The 23,061-nt window shown below is 41.8% G+C and overlaps 1 protein-coding gene across 2 annotated transcripts in view; it reads right to left on the reverse strand.

Annotated features, from left to right (window-relative positions):
- Positions 1-3,131: 3,131 nt before the first annotated feature.
- The window catches only part of LOC123723708 (uncharacterized), a 31,216-nt gene continuing 11,286 nt past the window's right edge, over positions 3,132-23,061 (reverse strand). The window contains exons 2-3 of one of the 2 annotated variants that reach the window (XM_014130611.2): positions 20,703-20,825; positions 16,875-17,848 (exon numbers count right to left, since the gene is read on the reverse strand). In XM_014130611.2, coding sequence (XP_013986086.2) covers positions 17,103-17,848; positions 20,703-20,825 — 869 coding nt within the window. In that variant the 3' untranslated portion in view covers positions 16,875-17,102. Of the gene's footprint in view, positions 3,461-16,874; positions 17,849-20,702; positions 20,826-23,061 lie in introns of those variants that run through there. The other variant, XM_082958500.1, reaches the window with a different exon arrangement.

A 23,061-nucleotide genomic window follows, 5' to 3' on the forward strand; every position in this document is an offset into this window, starting at 1 on the left:
TCTTCTTGGTCTGCACCCATTCAGCATCGTTCACACCCTTTTAAGCCTTAGCCCCACCCATCTCTTTAAGGATTCACATGTGAGGCCATGTGCTAAACAGAGTGAGTAAGATTGCGTAGTAAACAACCAAAGATTAAGACAAGTGGTAGACGTAGTAAACTACAATAAGGAAAACTCCAGGTAAAAATACACTTCATCTTGTCCTATATCCTAATCTGACTTTGGTGCAGGTCATGTTGTTCTTTACATTACTGTCTCTGGTAAACACACACTATATATCAAATAAAAATCAATGTTTGTCACATGCACAGGATACAGAAGGTGTACACGGTGCATTGAAATGGTTACTTGCATATTTGCATAGCAATATCAAAAACAGAAAGTGTCAAAAAAACAAAAACAGATATCAGTGATACTGGTGATACAGGAGGTAGTAGTTATAAGTATTCAATCAGGGGTAAAGTGGCTGAGCAGCAGGATAAAAAGAAAATTGTAGCAGTAACGTATGGCCTGTGTGGTAGGAGAGAGTTATGTGAATAGAGATACTGCAGATAGTCCGGATTACTGAGAACTCTTCCCCCAGTCCACACCACGCATGAACAAGGGAATCTACATTCGGATAGCTTGTTTCTGTCCTGCCCTTGACTTTGGTGCAGGGCATGTGATGTCCATGGCCTTTTCGTCGCAGAACTCCCTGATCTTCTCAAAAAGATACGTTTGTCTAGCTGTGTCCAGTCTAGGTGGTGCTTGTACAGGCAGACCATCTATGGGAGGAAGGATGTCAGTGTTGCGGAGCAGCTGAAACCTGGTCCCGACTGAGTCAGAATGCTCCTTGGCGACAACAACACCAGGCTCCAGAGCATCAAAGCTGTAAAACAGGAAATAACAACAACACCAGGCTCCAGAGCATCGAAGCTGTAAAACAGGAAATAACAACAACACCAGGCTCCAGAGCATCGAAGCTGTAAAACAGGAAATAACAACAACACCAGGCTCCAGAGCATCGAAGCTGTAAAACAGGGAATAACAACAACACCAGGCTCCAGAGCATCGAAGCTGTAAAACAGGGAATAACAACAACACCAGGCTCCAGAGCATCGAAGCTGTAAAACAGGAAATAACAACAACACCAGGCTCCAGAGCATCGAAGCTGTAAAACAGGGAATAACAACAACACCAGGCTCCAGAGCATCGAAGCTGTAAAACAGGAAATAACAACAACACCAGGCTCCAGAGCATCGAAGCTGTAAAACAGGAAATAACAACAACACCAGGCTCCAGAGCATCAAAGCTCTAAAACAGGGAATAACAACAACACCAGGCTCCAGAGCATCGAAGCTATAAAACAGGGAATAACAACAACACCAGGCTCCAGAGCATCGAAGCTGTAAAACAGGAAATAACAACAACACCAGGCTCCAGAGCATCGAAGCTGTAAAACAGGGAATAACAACAACACCAGGCTCCAGAGCATCGAAGCTGTAAAACAGGAAATAACAACAACACCAGGCTCCAGAGCATCAAAGCTGTAAAACAGGGAATAACAACAACACCAGGCTCCAGAGCATCGAAGCTGTAAAACAGGAAATAACAACAACACCAGGCTCCAGAGCATCGAAGCTGTAAAACAGGAAATAACAACAACACCAGGCTCCAGAGCATCGAAGCTGTAAAACAGGAAATAACAACAACACCAGGCTCCAGAGCATCAAAGCTGTAAAACAGGGAATAACAACAACACCAGGCTCCAGAGCATCGAAGCTGTAAAACAGGAAATAACAACAACACCAGGCTCCAGAGCATCGAAGCTGTAAAACAGGGAATAACAACAACACCAGGCTCCAGAGCATCGAAGCTGTAAAACAGGAAATAACAACAACACCAGGCTCCAGAGCATCGAAGCTGTAAAACAGGGAATAACAACAACACCAGGCTCCAGAGCATCGAAGCTGTAAAACAGGAAATAACAACAACACCAGGCTCCAGAGCATCGAAGCTGTAAAACAGGGAATAACAACAACACCAGGCTCCAGAGCATCAAAGCTGTAAAACAGGAAATAACAACAACACCAGGCTCCAGAGCATCAAAGCTGTAAAACAGGAAATAACAACAACACCAGGCTCCAGAGCATCAAAGCTGTAAAACAGGGAATAACAACAACACCAGGCTCCAGAGCATCGAAGCTGTAAAACAGGAAATAACAACAACACCAGGCTCCAGAGCATCGAAGCTGTAAAACAGGAAATAACAACAACACCAGGCTCCAGAGCATCGAAGCTGTAAAACAGGGAATAACAACAACACCAGGCTCCAGAGCATCAAAGCTGTAAAACAGGAAAGGCATTACAACCTTTCATAACATCAATTCACCTCCCAAGTTTAGATAATTACATTCATTTCATACAATGCCATGAAAATGATATTCATCTGAAGTGCTGGTACTGCTTGATCTGTGGCAGCGGCCTGAAGTACGGAGTCAGGTGTTGTTGCCAGCCATAGCTTTCCACCAGCACCGTACCGTCCTCCAGTCCAACCAGCTGTGGGATGTTGACTCCTGTCACAGTGCTGTCCTTCACAACACCAGCAATCTCAGACAAATTGTTCACTCTGGTCTTTCTGAAGCGCTGCTTGATGAGGCTGAAGAACCAGTCGGGGGCAAACTTGGTGTGGCCTGTGATCAGGAAGTGAAGGTCCAGACTGTGGTGGAGGTTGTGCATGGTACGCCAGGCACAATACCAGAGCACAAACTTGTTCTTGTTTTGGCCACTGCAGTTATCACAATTCAGGTCCACACGTGTTTCCCCAACTCCGTAGTTGGTGAAGAAATGGTGCATGTAGTTGATGACTGTGCTGCTGCCTTTGCTGGATGACATGCCTTCATCAATCAAGTAGTTGACTTGTTGTGGTATTCCTTCACATCAGACACCAAACAAGCCACCCTTGCGAGGAGTTAAAAAGTAGATAGGACCTGGCTGCATAGGGTCAGAAGGATAGTGCACCTGCAAATAACAAAAGCACATTAGACAAAAATAAATTGTTACATCCCTGTCACTCTATTTTTACACAGGTCAGTGAAAGATGCGTGTGCCTGCTTCTCATTTATAAAAAGGAGGAAATGTTGCTTACTTGTTGAGCAAAACCAAAGCTGTAATGCATCCTGATGTCTTTACTTGCTGGTTCAGTAGGGCCCCCCAGAGACAACTGCAGGTCTTGACAGGTGGTCTTGCAGTCAGCAACCATCTTCTGGTAGACAGACCGCTCACTCTGAACAAGCAGGAGATGCTGCTCTTGCTTCTTCAGCTTGGCTGACTTAACAGCTTCTGGCAGATCTGAAGACCTGATAGTTGTTGTTCCTTTGGCACTGCCAGCACAGGTCTGTCCTGGACTTAGTGCTGGAGATGTGGGGCAGCAATTTTCTCCATAGATTCCTGAAGGAAGACAGCCTGGCTGCATGTAGCTCTGGAAAATACACAAATAATGTGAGATCAATAAAAGTAGTGCCAATCATGTTGAAAGTAAATTAAATAATCTAAACGTGTTGTAGAGATGCCACACCGCTGCTTTTGTCACATGAGATGGCAGCAGCTTTCCACCAAAGTGTTTGTGTCCTGGGTGGTGTCCTGGTAATACTATTGCATTATTCTCTGCGTAGTTGTTGATGAAGTTCACAACTCGCTGCAAGTCCTCATGCTTCAGGTGTAACCTGTGCTTGCTTGGGCCAGCTCTCTTTTTGATGGGAGGCATTAGACCATTCTCCTTGTATGACTGGTGGAGGAGAGTCAGGCGTGTTCTACAGGTCTTTATGATGGGAGGTATTAGACCATTCTCCTTGTATGACTGGTGGAGGAGAGTCAGGCGTGTTCTACAGGTCTTTATGATGGGAGGTATTAGACCATTCTCCTTGTATGACTGGTGGAGGAGAGTCAGGTGTGTTCTACTGATGCTGAAAGACAAATTCCAGATACAAATATTTTAGCATTATAAGATGAGGCCTCCCAGACACACTTCTCTAAATCGATGGGTCAAAGAGAGGCTATAACATCTAGCTACGTGGATGGGTCACTAGTGTCTAGACATGTACACCACCGTTCAAAAGATTGGGGTCACTTAGAAATATCTTCTTTTTTTTTTTTTTTAAAGAAAAGCACTTTTGGTGTAAGGTTGTAAATGACTATTGTAGCTAGAAACGGCAGATTTTTTATGGAATATCTACATAGGCGTACAAAGGCCCATTATAGAAAGAGGAGTGGGAGGCCCCAGTGCATAACTGAACAAGAGGACAAGTACATTTGTGTCTAGTTTGAGAAACGGATGCCTCACAAGTCCTCAACTGGCAGCTACATTAAATAGTACCCGCAAAACACCAGTCTCAACATCAACAGTGGAGAGGCGACTCAGGGATGCTGGCCTTCTAGGCAGAGTTTCTCTGTCCAGTATCTGTGTTCTTTTGCCCAGCTTAATCTTTTCTTTTATTGGCCAGTTTGAGATATGGCTTTTTCTTTGCAAGAATAGACTGACGAGTTTCAGAAGAAAGTCTTTGTTTCTGCCCATTTTCAGCCTGTAATCAAACCCACAAATGCTGATGCTCCAGACACTCAACTAGTCTAAAGAAGGCCAGTTTTATTGCTTCTTTAATCAGACAAATAGTTTTCAGCTGTGTTAACATAATTGCAAAAGGGTTTTTCTAATGATCAATTAGCCTTTTTAAATGATAAACTTGGATTAGCTAACACAACGTGCCATTGGAACACAAGAGTGATGGTTGCTAGCTAACTAGCTATACAATGAATAATAACAAATCGAACAAACTAGGTTCAATGTTAGCTAGCTAGCTAAACAATGAACCATAATAAAGCTAACCAACTAGGTTTAATGTTAGCTAGCTAGCTAAACAATGAACCATAATAAAGCTAACCAACTAGGTTCAATGTTAGCTAGCTAACATTAGGCTATAACTAGCAATGCAAATGGAATTCTTACAAAGATCATACAAGTAACGTTAGCTAGCGAGCCAGTGAATCACTTTCAATGATTGTTTTTCTTTTATTTCAATAATAATATGTTATAACATTAAATGTTGTAGTCTGTAATCTTCCTGTATAGTATGGAGAATGTAGTCTTTATTTATTTTATTTAACCTTTATTTAACCAGGAAATAGTATGTAGCATGTAGTCTTTAGCATGTAGCCTGCAGTCTGTTGTTTCCTGTATCGTCTGTAGTCTGTAGCCTGCCAGTAAAGTATGTAGCCTGTAGTCTGCCAGAATAGTTTGTAGTCTTATAGTATAGTATGTAGTCTGCCAGCACAGTATGCAGTCTGCCAGTATAATATGTAGCTTGTAGTCTGCCAGTATAGTATGTAGTGTGTAGTCTGCCGGTATAGTATGTAAACTGTATTCTGCCAGTATAGTATGTAGTCTGCCGGTATAGTATATAGCCTGTAGTCTGTAGGTATAGTATGTAGCCTGTAGTCTGCCAGTATAGTATGTAGTCTGCCAATATAGTATCTCACCTGTAGTCTGCCAGTATAGTATGTAGCTTGTAGTCTGCCAGTATAGTACATAGTCTGCCAGTATATTATGTAGCTTGTAGTCTGCTAGTATAGTATGTAGTCTGCCGGTATAGTATATAGCCTGTAGTCTGTAGGTATAGTATGTAGCCTGTAGTCTGCCAGTATAGTATGTAGTCTGCCAGTATAGTCTGTAGTCTGCCAGTATAGTATGTAGCCTGTAGTCTGCCAGTATAGTATGTAGCCTGTAGTCTGCCAGTATATTATGTAGCCTGTAGTCTGCCAGTATAGTATGTCGTCTGTAGTCTGCCAGTATAGTATGTAGTCTGCCAGTATATTATGTAGCCTGTAGTCTGCCAGTATAGTATGTAGTCTGTAATCTGCCAGTATAGGATGTAGTCTGCCAGTATAGTATGTCGTCTGTAGTCTGCCAGTATAGTATGTCGTCTGTAGTCTGCCAGTATAGTATGTAGCCTGTAGTCTGCCAGTATAGTATGTAGCTTGTAGTCTGCCAGTATAGCATGTAGCCTGTAGTCTGCCAGTATATTATGTAGCCCGTAGTCTGCCAGTAAAGTATGTAGTCTGTAGTCTGCTAGTATAGTATGTAGCCTGTAGTCTGCCAATATAGTATGTAGTCTGCCAGTATAGTATGTCGTCTGTAGTCTGCCAGTATAGTATATAGCCTGTAGTCTGCCAGTATAGTATGTAGCCTGTAGTCTGCCAGTATATTATGTAGCCTGTAGTCTGCCAGTATAGTATGTCGTCTGTAGTCTGCCAGTATAGTATGTAGTCTGCCAGTATATTATGTAGCCTGTAGTCTGCCAGTATAGTATGTAGTCTGTAATCTGCCAGTATAGGATGTAGTCTGCCAGTATAGTATGTCGTCTGTAGTCTGCCAGTATAGTATGTCGTCTGTAGTCTGCCAGTATAGTATGTAGCCTGTAGTCTGCCAGTATAGTATGTAGCTTGTAGTCTGCCAGTATAGCATGTAGCCTGTAGTCTGCCAGTATATTATGTAGCCCGTAGTCTGCCAGTAAAGTATGTAGTCTGTAGTCTGCTAGTATAGTATGTAGCCTGTAGTCTGCCAATATAGTATGTAGTCTGCCAGTATAGTATGTCGTCTGTAGTCTGCCAGTATAGTATGTAGCCTGTAGTCTGCCAGTATAGTATGTCACCTGTATTCTGCCAGTATAGTATGTCACCTGTATTCTGCCAGTATAGCATGTAGCCTGTAGTCTGCCAGTATAGTATGTAGCCTGTAGTCTGCCAGTATAGTATGTCACCTGTACTCTGCCAGTATAGCATGTAGCCTGTAGTCTGCCAGTATAGTATGTCGCCTGTAGTCTGCCAGTATAGTATGTCACCTGTAGTCTGCCAGTATAGTATGTAGCTTATAGTCTGCCAGTATAGTATGTCGCCTGTAGTCTGCCAGTATAGTATGTAGCCTGTAGTCTGCCGGTATAGTATGTCGTCTGTAGTCTGCCGGTATATTATGTAGCCTGTAGTCTGCCAGTATAGTATGTAGTCTGCTGGTATAGTATATAGCCTGTAGTCTGTAGGTATAGTATGTAGCCTGTAGTCTGCCAGTATAGTATGTAGTCTGCCAATATAGTATCTCACCTGTAGTCTGCCAGTATAGTATGTAGCTTGTAGTCTGCCAGTATAGTATATAGTCTGCCAGTATATTATGTAGCTTGTAGTCTGCTAGTATAGTATGTAGCCTGTAGTCTGCCAGTATAGTATGTATCCTGTAGTCTGCCAGTATATTATGTAGCCTGTAGTCTGCCAGTATAGTATGTCGTCTGTAGTCTGCCAGTATAGTATGTAGCCTGTAGTCTGCCAGTATAGTATGTAGTCTGCCAGTATATTATGTAGCCTGTAGTCTGCCAGTATAGTATGTAGTCTGTAGTCTGCCAGTATAGTATGTAGTCTGACAGTATAGTATGTAGTCTGCCAGTATATTATGTAGCCTGTAGTCTGGCAGTATAGTATGTAGCTTGTAGTCTGCCAGTATAGCATGTAGCCTGTAGTCTGCCAGTATATTATGTAGCCTGTAGTCTGCCAGTATATTATGTAGTCTGCCAGTATAGCATGTCGTCTGTAGTCTGCCAGTATAGTATGTCGTCTGTAGTCTGCCAGTATAGTATGTTGTCTGTAGTCTGCCAGTATAGTATGTTGTCTGTAGTCTGCCAGTATAGCATGTTGCCTGTAGTCTGCCAGTATAGTATGTAGCCTGTAGTCTTCCTGTACAGTATGTAGCTTGTAGTCTGCCAGTATAGCATGTAGCCTGTAGTCTGCCAGTATATTATGTAGCCTGTAGTCTGCCAGTATATTATGTAGTCTGCCAGTATAGTATGTAGCCTGTAGTCTGCCAGTATAGTATGTCACCTGTATTCTGCCAGTATAGCATGTAGCCTGTAGTCTGCCAGTATAGTATGTCGCCTGTAGTCTGCCAGTATAGTATGTCACCTGTAGTCTGCCAGTATAGTATGTAGCTTATAGTCTGCCAGTATAGTATGTCGCCTGTAGTCTGCCAGTATAGTATGTAGCCTGTAGTCTGCCGGTATAGTATGTCGTCTGTAGTCTGCCGGTATATTATGTAGCCTGTAGTCTGCCAGTATAGTATGTAGTCTGCTGGTATAGTATATAGCCTGTAGTCTGTAGGTATAGTATGTAGCCTGTAGTCTGCCAGTATAGTATGTAGTCTGCCAATATAGTATCTCACCTGTAGTCTGCCAGTATAGTATGTAGCTTGTAGTCTGCCAGTATAGTATATAGTCTGCCAGTATATTATGTAGCTTGTAGTCTGCTAGTATAGTATGTAGCCTGTAGTCTGCCAGTATAGTATGTATCCTGTAGTCTGCCAGTATATTATGTAGCCTGTAGTCTGCCAGTATAGTATGTCGTCTGTAGTCTGCCAGTATAGTATGTAGCCTGTAGTCTGCCAGTATAGTATGTAGTCTGCCAGTATATTATGTAGCCTGTAGTCTGCCAGTATAGTATGTAGTCTGTAGTCTGCCAGTATAGTATGTAGTCTGACAGTATAGTATGTAGTCTGCCAGTATATTATGTAGCCTGTAGTCTGGCAGTATAGTATGTAGCTTGTAGTCTGCCAGTATAGCATGTAGCCTGTAGTCTGCCAGTATATTATGTAGCCTGTAGTCTGCCAGTATATTATGTAGTCTGCCAGTATAGCATGTCGTCTGTAGTCTGCCAGTATAGTATGTCGTCTGTAGTCTGCCAGTATAGTATGTTGTCTGTAGTCTGCCAGTATAGTATGTTGTCTGTAGTCTGCCAGTATAGCATGTTGCCTGTAGTCTGCCAGTATAGTATGTAGCCTGTAGTCTTCCTGTACAGTATGTAGCTTGTAGTCTGCCAGTATACCATGTAGCCTGTAGTCTGCCAGTATATTATGTAGCCTGTAGTCTGCCAGTATATTATGTAGTCTGCCAGTATAGCATGTCGTCTGTAGTCTGCCAGTATAGCATGTCGTCTGTAGTCTGCCAGTATAGTATGTTGTCTGTAGTCTGCCAGTATAGTATGTTGTCTGTAGTCTGCCAGTATAGCATGTTGCCTGTAGTCTGCCAGTATAGTATGTAGCCTGTAGTCTGCCAGTATAGTATGGAGCCTGTAGTCTGCCAGTATAGTATGGAGCTTGTAGTCTGCCAGTATAGTATGGAGCCTGTAGTCTGCCAGTATAGTATGTAGCCTGTAGTCTTCCTGTACAGTATGGAGCTTGTTGTCTGCCAGTATGTATGTAATCTTCCTGTATAGTATGGAGCTTGTAGTCTTCCTGTACAGTATGGAGCTTGTTGTCTGCCAGTATGTATGTAATCTTCCTGTATAGTATGGAGCTTGTTGTCTGCCAGTATGTAATCTTCCTGTATAGTATGGAGCTTGTAGTCCTCCTGTAAAGTATGGAGCTTGTTGTCTGCCAGTATGTATGTAGTCTTCCTGTATAGTATGGAGCTTGTTGTCTGCCAGTATGTATGTAATCTTCCTGTATAGTATGGAGCTTGTAGTCTTCCTGTAAAGTATGGAGCTTGTTGTCTGCCAGTATGTAATCTTCCTGTATAGTATGGAGCTTGTTGTCTGCCAGTATGTATGTAATCTTCCTGTATAGTATGGAGCTTGTTGTCTGCCAGTATGTATGTAATCTTCCTGTATAGTATGGAGCTTGTAGTCTTCCTGTAAAGTATGGAGCTTGTTGTCTGCCAGTATGTATGTAGTCTTCCTGTATAGCATGGAGCTTGTTGTCTGCCAGTATGTAATCTTCCTGTATAGTATGGAGCTTGTTGTCTGCCAGTATGTATGTAATCTTCCTGTATAGTATGGAGCTTGTTGTCTGCCATTATGTATGTAATCTTCTTGTATAGTATGGAGCTTGTTGTCTGCCAGTATGTATGTAGTCTGAAGTTTGAGAGTAGTGCTGGACAGTTCTGGGTGAGTAGTCTGAAGGTGGAAAACAATAGAGAAGTATTGGTACATTACCTTTTTAGAAGTCCCATTAGGGTATCTGTAAGCGCCAGGGTAACGCCATTGAGGCCTTCTCCATGTTGAAGTAGTCTGTGTTCTTCTTCTACTACTTCTATGAGTTGGTAAAACAAAATGAAAAGGTGCATACTGCCACCTAGAGGGGTGGTGTTGGAACATGTATTAAAGTAAAGGTTGGTGATTTTACTTTAACCTGCAGTTATGGAACGTTTGCTGGCAAGTATCATTTTAATTGGCTGATTCCTCCCAATGACCCGGATGGAATCATGTCATCCTCCCTCAACCCATAGGACAGGGATCATCAACTAGATTCAGCCGCATGCCGATTTATTTTTTTTATTGTGCGGAGTGTCGGAACAGAAATACAACTAATTTGTAGACTGCAAATTACCGCCTTGCTTACATTTTTATACAATCACGTGTCTCTCTATTATGCATGGGAATACTTGGGAACAGATTTCTTGAATTAAAATCACTTGGAGCTGGTGATTTTACAGTCTTTTATGTCCCCCCCCCCCCACCCCCCCCCCACACACAAAAAAAACTCTTCTGTTTTTGTTGCTCAGAAATCTTTGGGGGCCAAATAAAACCAGGCCAAATTCGGCCCGCAGGCTGCCAGTTGGGGAACACTGCCATAGGAAGTCCCACCCAGTTGATGACCTGGATGGAATCGTGTGATACTTCCTTAACCAATAGGAAAGTCCCACCCAGTTGACTGCTTTATAATGGTGGAAACCCTCAATGTCCATGACAAAATGTGTTTCATCCGTCTAGAGTCCTACATCTCACTGTGTTTCTCATCTCTCCTCCCCCATTTAGACCAAATAGTCCTCTGTGTTTAGTTCACATAATATCATTTAAAAGTATGCAGGAAGGTGTCTGTAATAGAATACAACAAATGTAGACATTAATAAATACATTTCTATAGCTTCCTAAATAGTTTTTAGAATGGTGGTGGAGTACCAAAATGGAGGCGCAGTGGCTTCAAAACAGCACTCCATTCCTCTCATCTAGTGTGTATATATAACTGACATTGAATGGTGATCTCTGATGTCTCTTCACTAGCAGCGGACAGTGGGAGCAAACTAACTGACATTGAATGGTGATCTCTGATGTCTCTTCACTAGCAGCAGACAGTAGGAGCAAACTAACTAACATTGAATGGTGATCTCTGATGTCTCTTCACTAGCAGCGGACAGTGGGAGCAAACTAACTGACATTGAATGGTGATCTCTGATGTCTCTTCACTAGCAGCGGACAGTGGGAGCAAACTAACTGACATTGAATGGTGATCTCTGTTGTCTCTTCACTAGCAGCAGAGAGTGGGAGCAAACTAACTAACATTGAATGGTGATCTCTGATGTCTCTTCACTAGCAGCAGACAGTAGGAGCAAACTAACTAACATTGAAAAACAACCTAGTGGGTAAACAAAACGATGAATGTCCCCCCCATTGTAAGATGTTATAAGTGTTTGTTTCTACATGGGCATCGTTGGTCTGAGGTTTTAGGCACTTTGTGACACCTGCTGATGTAAAAAAAAGGCTTCTTAAAATACATTTGATTGATGTCTTTAGAAAATGTTACTTAGTGTATTAAAGTAGTCAATACTTTGCTTGTGACTCTTTAAACTTGTTGCATGCACTTGCAGTTTGTTTTGGTTGTGTTTCGGTTTTACGTTTTTTGCTTATAGGGACTGAATGGTAAATAATGTTGTCATTTTGGAGTCACTTTTTTATTGGAAGTAAAAATTGAAGCAGCACTGAACAGAAATCTAATCACAACATGTAAAGTGTTGGTCCCATGTTTCATGAGCTATAATAAGATGCCGGGAAATGTTCCATACGCACAAAAATGTCCATCAGAGCTGTTACCAGAGAATGTAATGTTAATTTCTCTATAATAAGCCACCTTCAATGTTATTTTAGAGAATTTGGCCTCACAACCTCAAACCACATCTTTGGTGTCAGGTGGGCGAGTGGTTTGCTGATGTCAACGTTGTGAACAGAGTGCTCCATGGTGGCGGTGGGGTTATGGTATGGGCAGGCATAAGCTATGGACAACTGACACAATTGCATTTTATCGATGGCAATTTAAATGCACAAAAATACCGTAACCAGATCATTAGGCATTTTTTTAAAAAGGTATCTGTGACCAACAGATGCATATCTCTATTCCCGGTCATGTGAAATTCATAGATTAGGACCTAATTCATTTATTTCAATTGACTGAAACTGTTGCATTTTGCATTTATATTTTTGTTTAGTATAAATAACGTTCACTTCGAGCTAGCTACTAACTGTTACGTTCCCCAGCAAGAAAACCAAGTAATGCTGCTCAAACAGAAGGGGGAACGAACAAAGAGTCACAGACAACTACCAAAACGAAACAGGTGGGGTTTTAGGAGGGGTTCTGAAAGACACTCATGGGGGTGTCCACTGAAAGTTGCCTAGCAACAACAACTGGGACCTAAAAGACAACCAAAATTTGCCTAAGAAGAGGTAAACAAAATAAAACCCACACCAAACTTAGACAGGAAGCAAACCAAAATGGTGGAGCAAAACAAAAACAGGGAAGATCAGATGAAGGATGTTTTTTTTAAAAGAAATCAAATAGGTAGAGTCAACTAAAGGTGTTGACCCTTCACATCTCAAGACCACTAGAGCACTGGGCCAGCTACTATTTAATATCACCTGGACCAGCTACTATTAAATATCACCTGGGCTAGCACAGATGAAACACCTTCCCACTAAAGAGATGGACAAGCAAGCACAGGTGTATGTCATGACTGTCCTGTGAAGATCACAATGGGTCAGATCAGCTTGGCAATGGTTGACAATAACCAGACCTCCTCTCACCCGCAGAGGGTGAGAGGAGGATTTTGACACCTCCACACCCTGTCATAAATGAAGGTTGAAGATAAAGGGGAGAGAGTCTTCTTCTAATGCACATAGAAATGTGCCTTTGTTTCAAAGACCTTTCCCGCCAAAACTCTAACATGGTCAAACGTGAATAATGGAACAATAATTCAAACATAAGTGGGGAGCAGCAAGCTTCGCCATCTTGGATCATGATAAGTGGAGAGCAGCAAGCTACGCCATCTTGGATCATGATAAGTGGGGAGTAGCATGCTACGCCCTCTTGGATCATGATAAGTGGGGAGCAGCAAGCTACGCCATCTTGGATCATGATAAGTGGGAAGTAGCAAGCTATGCCATCTTGGATCATGATAAGTGGGGAGCTATGGAAAATGAATGTAATATTGCTTTTCATTTTGTGATGTCATTAAAAACTGTACGGACAAAATACTGTAACTTGGAAAGTATATCCCCTTTATCTGTTGTACATACAATATGACAAATGATGACAGTAGTTTTGTTAAGATAGGAATCTGATTTTAGGAGGTATTAGGAGGTATAAGATCATCTATCTCCTATAAACTGTGTATAAGTAAATAGCCACGCCCCAAATGAGGTTGGAGATCGTGTCAGACTAACGGAACAATCCCCTTTTGACGAGAGTGCATCAAAAGTATTGCCAACAAAATTAACATTAGACCAGGAAATGTGAGGCAGGAGCCACATGTTTGAAATGGTTTGGACTTTGAACCTCAACACGAGGTGAAGAAATAAACTCACCTTCCTTTAGACCAGAGAGACGGCGAGCTGCAGCTCTTGTCCATCGTGGTCTGAATCCTGAATAATCAACACGAGGTGTAGGCGAGAAGCTCACCTCCCAGACAATCTCTGAGACAGCTGATTAGCTGTCTTGAGTCAAATATCTAGAAAAGCTCCTCTAAGTGAGACTATCCTACTACGTCGACATGGCTGGCTAGCTATCTTCCAGAGTGAACAACAGTAGAAGACAGGAAAGGGGAGATCTCTTTCGGACAATCGGAGCCATAGAGCTTGCCACTGAAAGGCCAACAACCTTCCTAAGGAGGGCTGGTTCTGACCGAACATTATTATTTAGTTAGCTAGTAAATAAATAATTAAACCAATTTGTTTAGTACTGAATCATGAGTAAGGCTGGGGTTTTTGCTGATCCAAGAAGGTTACGACTGTTCAGAATGATGATAAGAGATAATGATTAATAAGATGACTGTTTATCGATGTAATAGATACATACCCTTTATAGAGTTTAACCTCTTGTTGTTCGCCTAGGATAGGAGGTGCTACAGCGATTTTTGAAAAAAATTCGTGCCCATTTTAAACGGCCTCCTACTCAAACTCAGAAGCTAGGATATGCATATAATTCATACTTGTGGATAGAAAACACCCTAAAGTTTCTAAAACTGTTTGAATGGTGTCTGTGAGTATAACAGAACTCATATGGCAGTCAAAACCCCGAGACCGATCGTAACAGGAAGTGGAATTCTGAATTGCGGACTCAACTTCATCAGTTTGCCTGTAAATCACACAGTGAGCAATGGTTCATTGAGCACTTCCTATTGCTTCCACTAGATGTCCCCAGTCTTTACAAAGTAATTTGAGCCTTCTACTGTGAAAACTGAATGAATGAGACGCAGTGGAACGTGGTCACACGGAGAGGGCCATCACCATTATGACGCCGGCGCCCCTGGCTACCCTCCCCTTTCGAAACGTTTTGAAACACAATGCAATCGTCCCCCTTGAATCTTATTGGAGCTCTGGTTGAAAAAGGCCCTAAAGATTTATGTTATACAACGTTTGACGTTTGAACGAACCTAAATAAAAAAAAAATGCATTTTTTCGAAAGTGGAGTCCCGCGCACGACGGAACTTTTGGTGCAGCCTTCAGAACGCGCTAACAAGAACAAGCTATTGGAACATAAAGGATTAACTTTTTCGAACGAAAATACATTTGTTGTATGGTATTCCTCCATCTTGGTATTCCTCCTCCATTGTAGAAAAGATTTACGAAGATATAGAAATGCATTTATTATGTCTACACCTCTACTGTGGGGCTCTGTTACTATATTTATTATGTCTACACCTCTACTGTGGGAATCTGTTACTACATTTATTATGTCTACACCTCTACTGTGGGAATCTGTTACTACATTTATTATGTCTACACCTCTACTGTGGGAATCTGTTACTACATTTATTATGTCTACACCTCTACTGTAGGACTCTGTTATTACTACATTTATTATGTCTACACCTCTACTGTGGGAATCTGTTATTACATTTATTATGTCTACACCTCTACTGTGGGACTCTGTTACTACATTTATTATGTCTACACCTCTACTGTGGGACTCTGTTATTACATTTATTATGTCTACACCTCTACTGTGGGACTCTGTTACTACATTTATTATGTCTACACCTCTACTGTGGGACTCTGTTATTACTACATTTATTATGTCTACACCTCTACTGTGGGACTCTGTTACTATATTTATTATGTCTACACCTCTACTGTGGGACTCTGTTATTACTACATTTATTATGTCTACACCTCTACTGTGGGAATCTGTTACTACATTTATTATGTCTACACCTCTACTGTGGGACTCTGTTACTATATTTATTATGTCTACACCTCTACTGTAGGACTCTGTTACTACATTTATTATGTCTACACCTCTACTGTGGGACTCTGTTATTACATTTATTATGTCTACACCTCTACTGTGGGACTCTGTTACTATATTTATTATGTCTACACCTCTACTGTGGGACTCTGTTACTACATTTATTATGTCTACACCTCTACTGTGGGACTCTGTTATTACATTTATTATGTCTACACCTCTACTGTGGGGTTCTGGTTCTACTAAAGGCAATGGTCACAAGTCAGTCATAATGTGGCTAATAGGCTTTGCGCTTGTGTCAAACACAAGGCCCGTGGGCCGAATAGGACACACAAGCGAGTATAAATGAGTCAACAGTTGATTAATCTACTTTATGAAATTACAGCCTGATGTGCTCGCATCTGTAAATTCAACGTCAATTGCGCTGCTTTTGTGTGTCCCGTTTTTACAGCGGTAAGCGGAGGGAAAGTGTCAGACATATGCTACAGTCCTGGGCTACTATAATGTTGCAGATAAGCTTGACAATGAATAGCCCAAAAAATATTAAAATTGCAACAAAACTCTATGCAAAGGAGAAATATGTAGGCCCTCTATTACAACACCATTAGAGCTAGAATTAGAATTATTATAGTCTAGAATCAACTACAAGACATTTAGAGTGGCACCATACTGCAATGCTGCATTCAACTGCACCGGTGAAACATGCAGTGAATCTTTTTTTTTTTTAAATAAAAATTGTTTTCAGTTACAACAACCCGTAGCTACATTTTTTTTGTTATTTGGAATTATTATTTTTATTAAATACTTTTTGATTAGTGTTGCGGGGCATATTATGCACATCTGCAAGCATTGCAGCAAAGGCTGGACAGATATTAGGATATTTATCTCTTTTGTTTTAATATGTTAAAATGCTATATACAGCATCCTATGTACATTCGTGGACATTACAAAGGGCCATATGTTTTCTAATAAATCAATGGCCAGTTTGGGCCAGTTATAGGCACGGTTTTCTGTTATAATAAACATCATGATTTGATTTGACTGGCAAATTAGCTGTTTTATCAATATGGCCCGTCTGCTGATTGAGTTTGACACCGTTGCCTTAAAGCCACACTCTGTAAGATGCAAATCTTCAGAGTGGGCCAACAATGCAAATGTAAACAATGGAGCAAATGCATCACATCCAAATATCACTTGATTATCTGTAGTGCTGGAGGAATGACACACCCAGATAAACACACACATAGAGTTTAAAAAAGGACAATTTAAACACATGGAATCTGATCTACTTTATATTCAATCTGACATACTCCATATTCAGTTCATGTTTTCTAATAAAAACATTCAAATACAGTTTGAGTATACTTTGTACCATTTAATTTAATATGGTATAAACAAGTAAACACATTCTCAGTCAACAATATGAGACAATGGGAGCACTGTGTATGTTCTCTGGTTCATTTTAAGTCAATGCGATGTGAAATATCAATTTACACAAGTAATTAAGTCAATATGATGTAAAAAATATCAATTTACCCACTAGGAGAAGAAATTAAGTCAATGTGATGTGAAATATATCAATTTACAAACTAGGGGAAGGCTTCTTCCCTCCTGCGTGGATTCTCACATGACTTTTAAGTGACCGTGATGAGGAATAGGTCTTCCCACAGTCTGAGCATTGGTAAGGCTTTTCTCCTGTGTGGATTCTCTCGTGCACTTTCAGGTGTGCTAACTGGGTAAAACTTTTTCCGCACTGGGAGCAGCGATGAAGCTTATCTCCTGTGTGTGTCCTCTCATGTCTTTTCAGGTTCCCTAACTCTGTAAAACCCTTTCCACACTGGGAGCAGTGGAAAGGCTTTTCTCCTGAGTGTATTCTTTTATGTTTTTTCAAGTTCCCTAACCGTGTAAAACTCCTTTCACACTGGGAACAGTGGAAAGTCTTATCACCTGTGTGTTTCCTCTCATGTCTTTTCAAGCTTGCTAACAAGGAAAAACAATTTTCACACTGGGAGCATTGGAAAAGCATATCTCTTGTGTGGATCCTCTCATGTCTTTTCAGGCTTGCTAACAAGGAAAAACTCTTTCCACATAGGGAGCATGTGTAAGGCTTCTCCCCTGTGTGCATTCTCTCATGTGCTTTCAGGTGCCCTAACTCGGTAAAACTCTTTCCACACTGGGAACATTGAAAAGGCTTCTCTCCTGTGTGCAATCTCCTATGCACTTTCAGGGGCCCTAACCGGGTAAAACTCTTTCCACAGTGGGAACAGTGGTGCCGTCTTGCTGATTTGTACGTCTCTGGCTCTGGTTCTTCTGAGTCTGGTCTTTCTCCTGCCAAAGACAGAGTATTTATTTAAGTAGAGAGACCTGAATGAAACCTCCACGTGACAAAACTGACTTCCTATGAAGTTTAATCCAAATCAGAGCCAGTGTTCAAACATTTAATAATTTAAACAATTATTTGTTTTTAAAAACAACTGTAGAGCTCCTTGTGGTTCAGTTGGTAGAACATGGTGCTTGCAATGCCACAGGTCCTGAGTTCGATTCCCATTGGAGCCACCCATATGTTATAATGTATGCGCGCATGACTAAGTTGCTTTAGATAAAAGTGTCATAGCAGATATAACACAGTATATTATCTCCAACTCTAATCTGGTGATCATGGAATGTCATGTTTTTAGGCTGAGCAGAGCTCTATAATAACAGATATTGAGGACTACTGTATTTAAATCAATGTCATAGGCTGCATTTGATCCATTGGTAATAATGTTTTGTTGGTGGCCCACTCTTTGATGGTAAACATCTTACACTGTGGCTTTAAAGGGATACTGCGAGATTCTGGTACCTCGTGTTAGCACATTGACTCACCTGTGTGGAAATCAGTTCAATGAAATTAATTCATTAGGCCCTAATCTATGGATTTCTTATGACTGGGCAGGGGCGCAGCCATGGGTGGGCCTGGGAGGGCATAGGCCCACCCACTCGGGAGCCAGGAAACATAGGAACCAAGCTGGAGTTATCAGTGTAGTCCTGTTATCGCCTGGGAAAAAACCCTCTAGGCTTCTGGCATAACTGTCAATTTACCAAGCTGCTTCCCAGTGATGCGAGCCTACCAGACGAGCTAAAGGCAAGCAACACTGAAGCATGCATGAGAGCACCAGCTGTTCCGGACGACAGTGTGATCACGCTCTCCGACGCCGATGTGAGCAAGACTTTTAAACAGGTCAACATCCACATGGCCGCGAGGCCAGACAGATTACCAGGACGTGTACTCAGCGCATGCGCGGACCACCTGGCAAGGGTTTTACTGAAATGTTCAACATCTCCCTGACTGAGTCTGTAATACCTACATGTTTCAAGCAGACCATCATAGTACCCCTAAATGACTACCGCTCCGTAGCACTCACGTCTGTAGCCATGCTGATCCTCAACACGGGGGCCCCTCTAAAACAGAAAATTAACTAAATTCAATTGATATCAATCAACAAAGAGATTCGAATATGTTGAAGGCTAGCTGTATTGGGTGCAAATGACTGAACGGCTCATTTTTGTGTCTGCATCTTCAGGTACACAGACGAGAAGGCATACAAATGTATGCCAATATGCAGATCACATTTACCATCCTCCTTCCTAACCTCTTCAATGAATATCCCATAGGCCTCTATATTATGGACAAGGTACAGTACAAGTCAAATGTTTGGACACACCTACTCATTCAAGAGTTTTAAATTATAACTATACTCTACATTGTAGAATAATAGTGAAGTCATCAAAACTACGAAATAACAAGTGTTAAACAAATAAAAATATATTTTAGATTCTTCAAAGTAGCCACCCTTTGCCTTGATGACAGCTTTGCACACTCTTGGCATTCTCTCAACCAGCTTCATGAGGTAGTCACCTGGAATGCATTTCAAATAACAGGTGTGCCTTGTTATGAGTTAATTTTGGAATTTCTTTCCTTCTTAATGCGTTTGAGCCAATCAGTTGTGTTGTGACAAGGTAGGGGTGGTATACAGAAGATGACCCTATTTGGTAAAAGACCAAGTCCATATTATGACAAGAACATCTCAAATAAACAAAGAGAAACGACAGTCCATCATTACTTTAAGACATGAAGGTCAGTGAATCCGGAACATTACAACAACTTAAAGGAAAAGAGAAAAATCAGAACAATTCTCAGTCAAAAACAACAGTGAGAACAAAGCCTCTGTATTCTCTCATGTGATTTCAGGTCCTCTAACACTACACAGCCCATTCAAATAAGAAAAGCTTGATGATGAGTTGGTTATTTGAATCAGCTGTGCATTGGGCACAAACCAAAATCCTGCACCCAGAAAACAAATCCACAAACACAATCCTTTATAAAACATGCAGGAGGGAAAACACTGGAAAGTCAAGAAACATTCAGAGTCTCTGGGGCCTACTGTCCCACCATGTATTGGACCTTCATCTGTCCTATGTCTCACTGTTCAGCAGCCTACATCCTTATCTCCTGTGTGTATTCTCTCATGTCTTCTCATGTGACATAACTGGCTAAAACTCTTTTCACATTGGGAGCAGTCGTAGGGCTTCTCTCCTGTGTGTATTCTCTCATGCTGTTTCAGTTTTCCTTTCTGATTAAAACTCTTTCCACACTGGGAGCAGTGATGAGGCTTCTCTCCTGTGTGCGTCCTCTCATGTCTTCTCAGGTCAGCTAACCAGGCAAAACTCTTTTCACATTGGGAGCAGTGGTAGGACTTCTCCCCTGTGTGTATTCTCGCATGCTTTTTCAGTTGTCCTTTCAGGTTAAAACTCTTTCCACACTGGGAGCATTGGAAAGGTTTATCTCGCTTCTCCCCTGTGTGTATTCTCTCATGTATTTTCAGGATCGCTAACAACGAAAAATTCTTCCCACACTGGGAGCATTGGAAAGGTTTATCTCGCTTGTCTCCTGTGTGTATTCTCTCATGCTCTTTCAGGTATTCTTTCCGGTTAAAACTCTTTCCACACTGGGAGCAGTGATGAGGCTTTTCCCCTGTGTGTGTCCTCTCATGTATTTTTAGGCTCCCTAACTGAGTAAATCTCTTTCCACACTGGGAGCAGTGATGAGGCTTCTCTCCTGTGTGTGTCCTCTCATGTCTTTTCAGGCACCCTGATGAGGAAACATTTTTTACACACTGGGAGCATTGGAAAGATTTATCACCTGTGTGTGTCCTCTCATGTCTTTTCAGGTCCCTTAACTGGTTAAAACCCTTTCCGCAGTGGGAGCAGTTGCGTCGTCTTGCTGGTTTGGACGTCTCTGGTTCCTCTGAGTCTGGTCTTTCTCCTGCCAAAGACAGTGTTTATTTAAAGAGAGAACTGAATGAAACCTCCACTACTCTCTTGCTAGGAGGTTAAATCTAAATCAGATCCCTCAACCTGAGGCCAGTTTAGAAACAAATTCTAATTTAAAAAGAATCTTGGTGTAATTTGAAAAACAAAAGATGTAGAGTTCCAACTAGAATCTTGCTCTCATGGAATGTCATGTTACAGGCTGAGCAGAGCTCTATAATAATAGATAATGTCATGTTACAGGCTGAGCAGAGCTCTATAATAATAGATAATGTCATGTTACAGGCTGAGCAGAGCTCTATAATAATAGATAATGTCATGTTTTTAGGCTGAACAGAGCTCTATAATAATAGATAATGTCATGTTTTTAGGCTGAGCAGAGCTCTATAATAATAGATCATGTCATGTTTTTAGGCTGAGCAGAGCTCTATAATAATAGATCATGTCATGTTTTTAGGCTGAGCAGAGCTCTATAATAATAGATCATGTCATGTTTTTAGGCTGAGCAGAGCTCTATAATAATAGATAATGTCATGTTTTTAGGCTGAACAGAGCTCTATAATAATAGATAATGTTATGTTTTAAGGCTGAACAGAGTTCTGTAGTAATAGATAATGTCATGTATTTAGGCTGAACAGAGCTCTATAATAATAGATAATGTCATGTTTTTAGGCTGAGCAGAGCTCTATAATAATAGATAATGTCATGTTTTTAGGCTGAACAGAGCTCTATAATAATAGATAATGTTATGTTTTAAGGCTGAACAGAGTTCTGTAGTAATAGATAATGTCATGTCTTTAGGCTGAACAGAGCTCTATAATAATAGATAATGTCATGTTTTTAGGCTGAGCAGAGCTCTATAATAATATATATTGAGGACTGCAGTATTTCAATCAATGTCATAGGCTGCATTTGATCCATTGGTAATAATGTTTTGTTGGTGGCCCACTCTTTGATGGTAAACATCTTACACTGTGGCTTTAAAGGGATACTGCGAGATTCTGGTACCTAGTGTTAGCACATTGACTCACCTGTGTGGAAGCACCTGCTTTCAATATATACTGAACAAAAATATAAACGCAACATGTAACAATTTCAAATATTTTACAGATTTACAGTTCATAGACTGAAATCAGTCAATTTAAATAAATTCATTAAACCATAATCTATGGATTTCACATGACTGGGCAGGGGCGCAGCCATGGGTGGGCCTGGGAGGGCATAGGCCCACCCACTGAGGAGCCAGGCCCTGCCAATCAGAATTAGTTTTTCCCCGGAGGATACTCTACAATCAGTCGAGCTACCAAAAACAGCCCATTCAGCAACCCGCTCAGGTCAGCGATGCCCATTTGTCCCTCCCAGATAAATACGACGGCATCCCATTTTAAATGCCGTGGCTTCCTATTTCAGTGCTCCCTCTACTTTACGCACCGGATGGGAGCTCCCACCACCGAGATGGCCATGGTTGCCACGGTTATTTCTCTGCCGACTGTGCGGGCATTTGGAATGTGCCACGGCAGTCTGGGAGAGAGGAGAGAAGGAGCTAGATTCATATGGAGGGGTTCATGGCTGTTTTAAATGTATCTTCGTCCTCCCCCGGAGGGCAGAGAGGGATTACATCCAACAAGGTTCCATCCGCACGTCCACTTCTCCTGCGTCGGCTGGTTTCTTCTTCATGGCCAAGAAGGATGGAGGGTTACGTCCATGCATTGATTACAGAGGACTCAATGAAATCACCACGAAGTATCGGTACCCTCTTCCGTTGGTGCTGGCAGCCATCGAACAGCTCCGCGGGGCCCGGTTCTTTACCAAACTGGACCTGCGGAGTTCTTACAATCTCATCCGCATCCGGGAGGGGGATGAGTGGAAGACTGCGTTTAGCACAATGTCTGGCCACTACGAGTACCTGGTGATGCCATTTGGCTTAGCCAATGCTCCGTCAGTGTTCCAGGCATTCGTTAACGAGGTGTTCAGGGACATGCTCGGACACCAGGTGGTCGTGTATATCGATGACATCCTGGTCTACTCGGCTACCCTGGAGGATCACATCACTCACGTTCGAGCAGTCCTGCAACGCCTCCTGGCTAACCACCTGTTCGCCAAGGCTGAGAAGTGCCAATTTCATCAGAGGGCTGTCTCCTTCTTAGGCTACCAAATAAGCCCGCAGGGAGTGAGGATGGACGACAAGAAGGTAGATGCGGTCAGGTCATGGCCAGTCCCAACCACCATAA

Source organism: Salmo salar, chromosome 12, assembly GCF_965601325.2.
Source record: "Salmo salar chromosome 12, fSalSal1, whole genome shotgun sequence".
Lineage (NCBI taxonomy): Eukaryota > Metazoa > Chordata > Actinopteri > Salmoniformes > Salmonidae > Salmo > Salmo salar.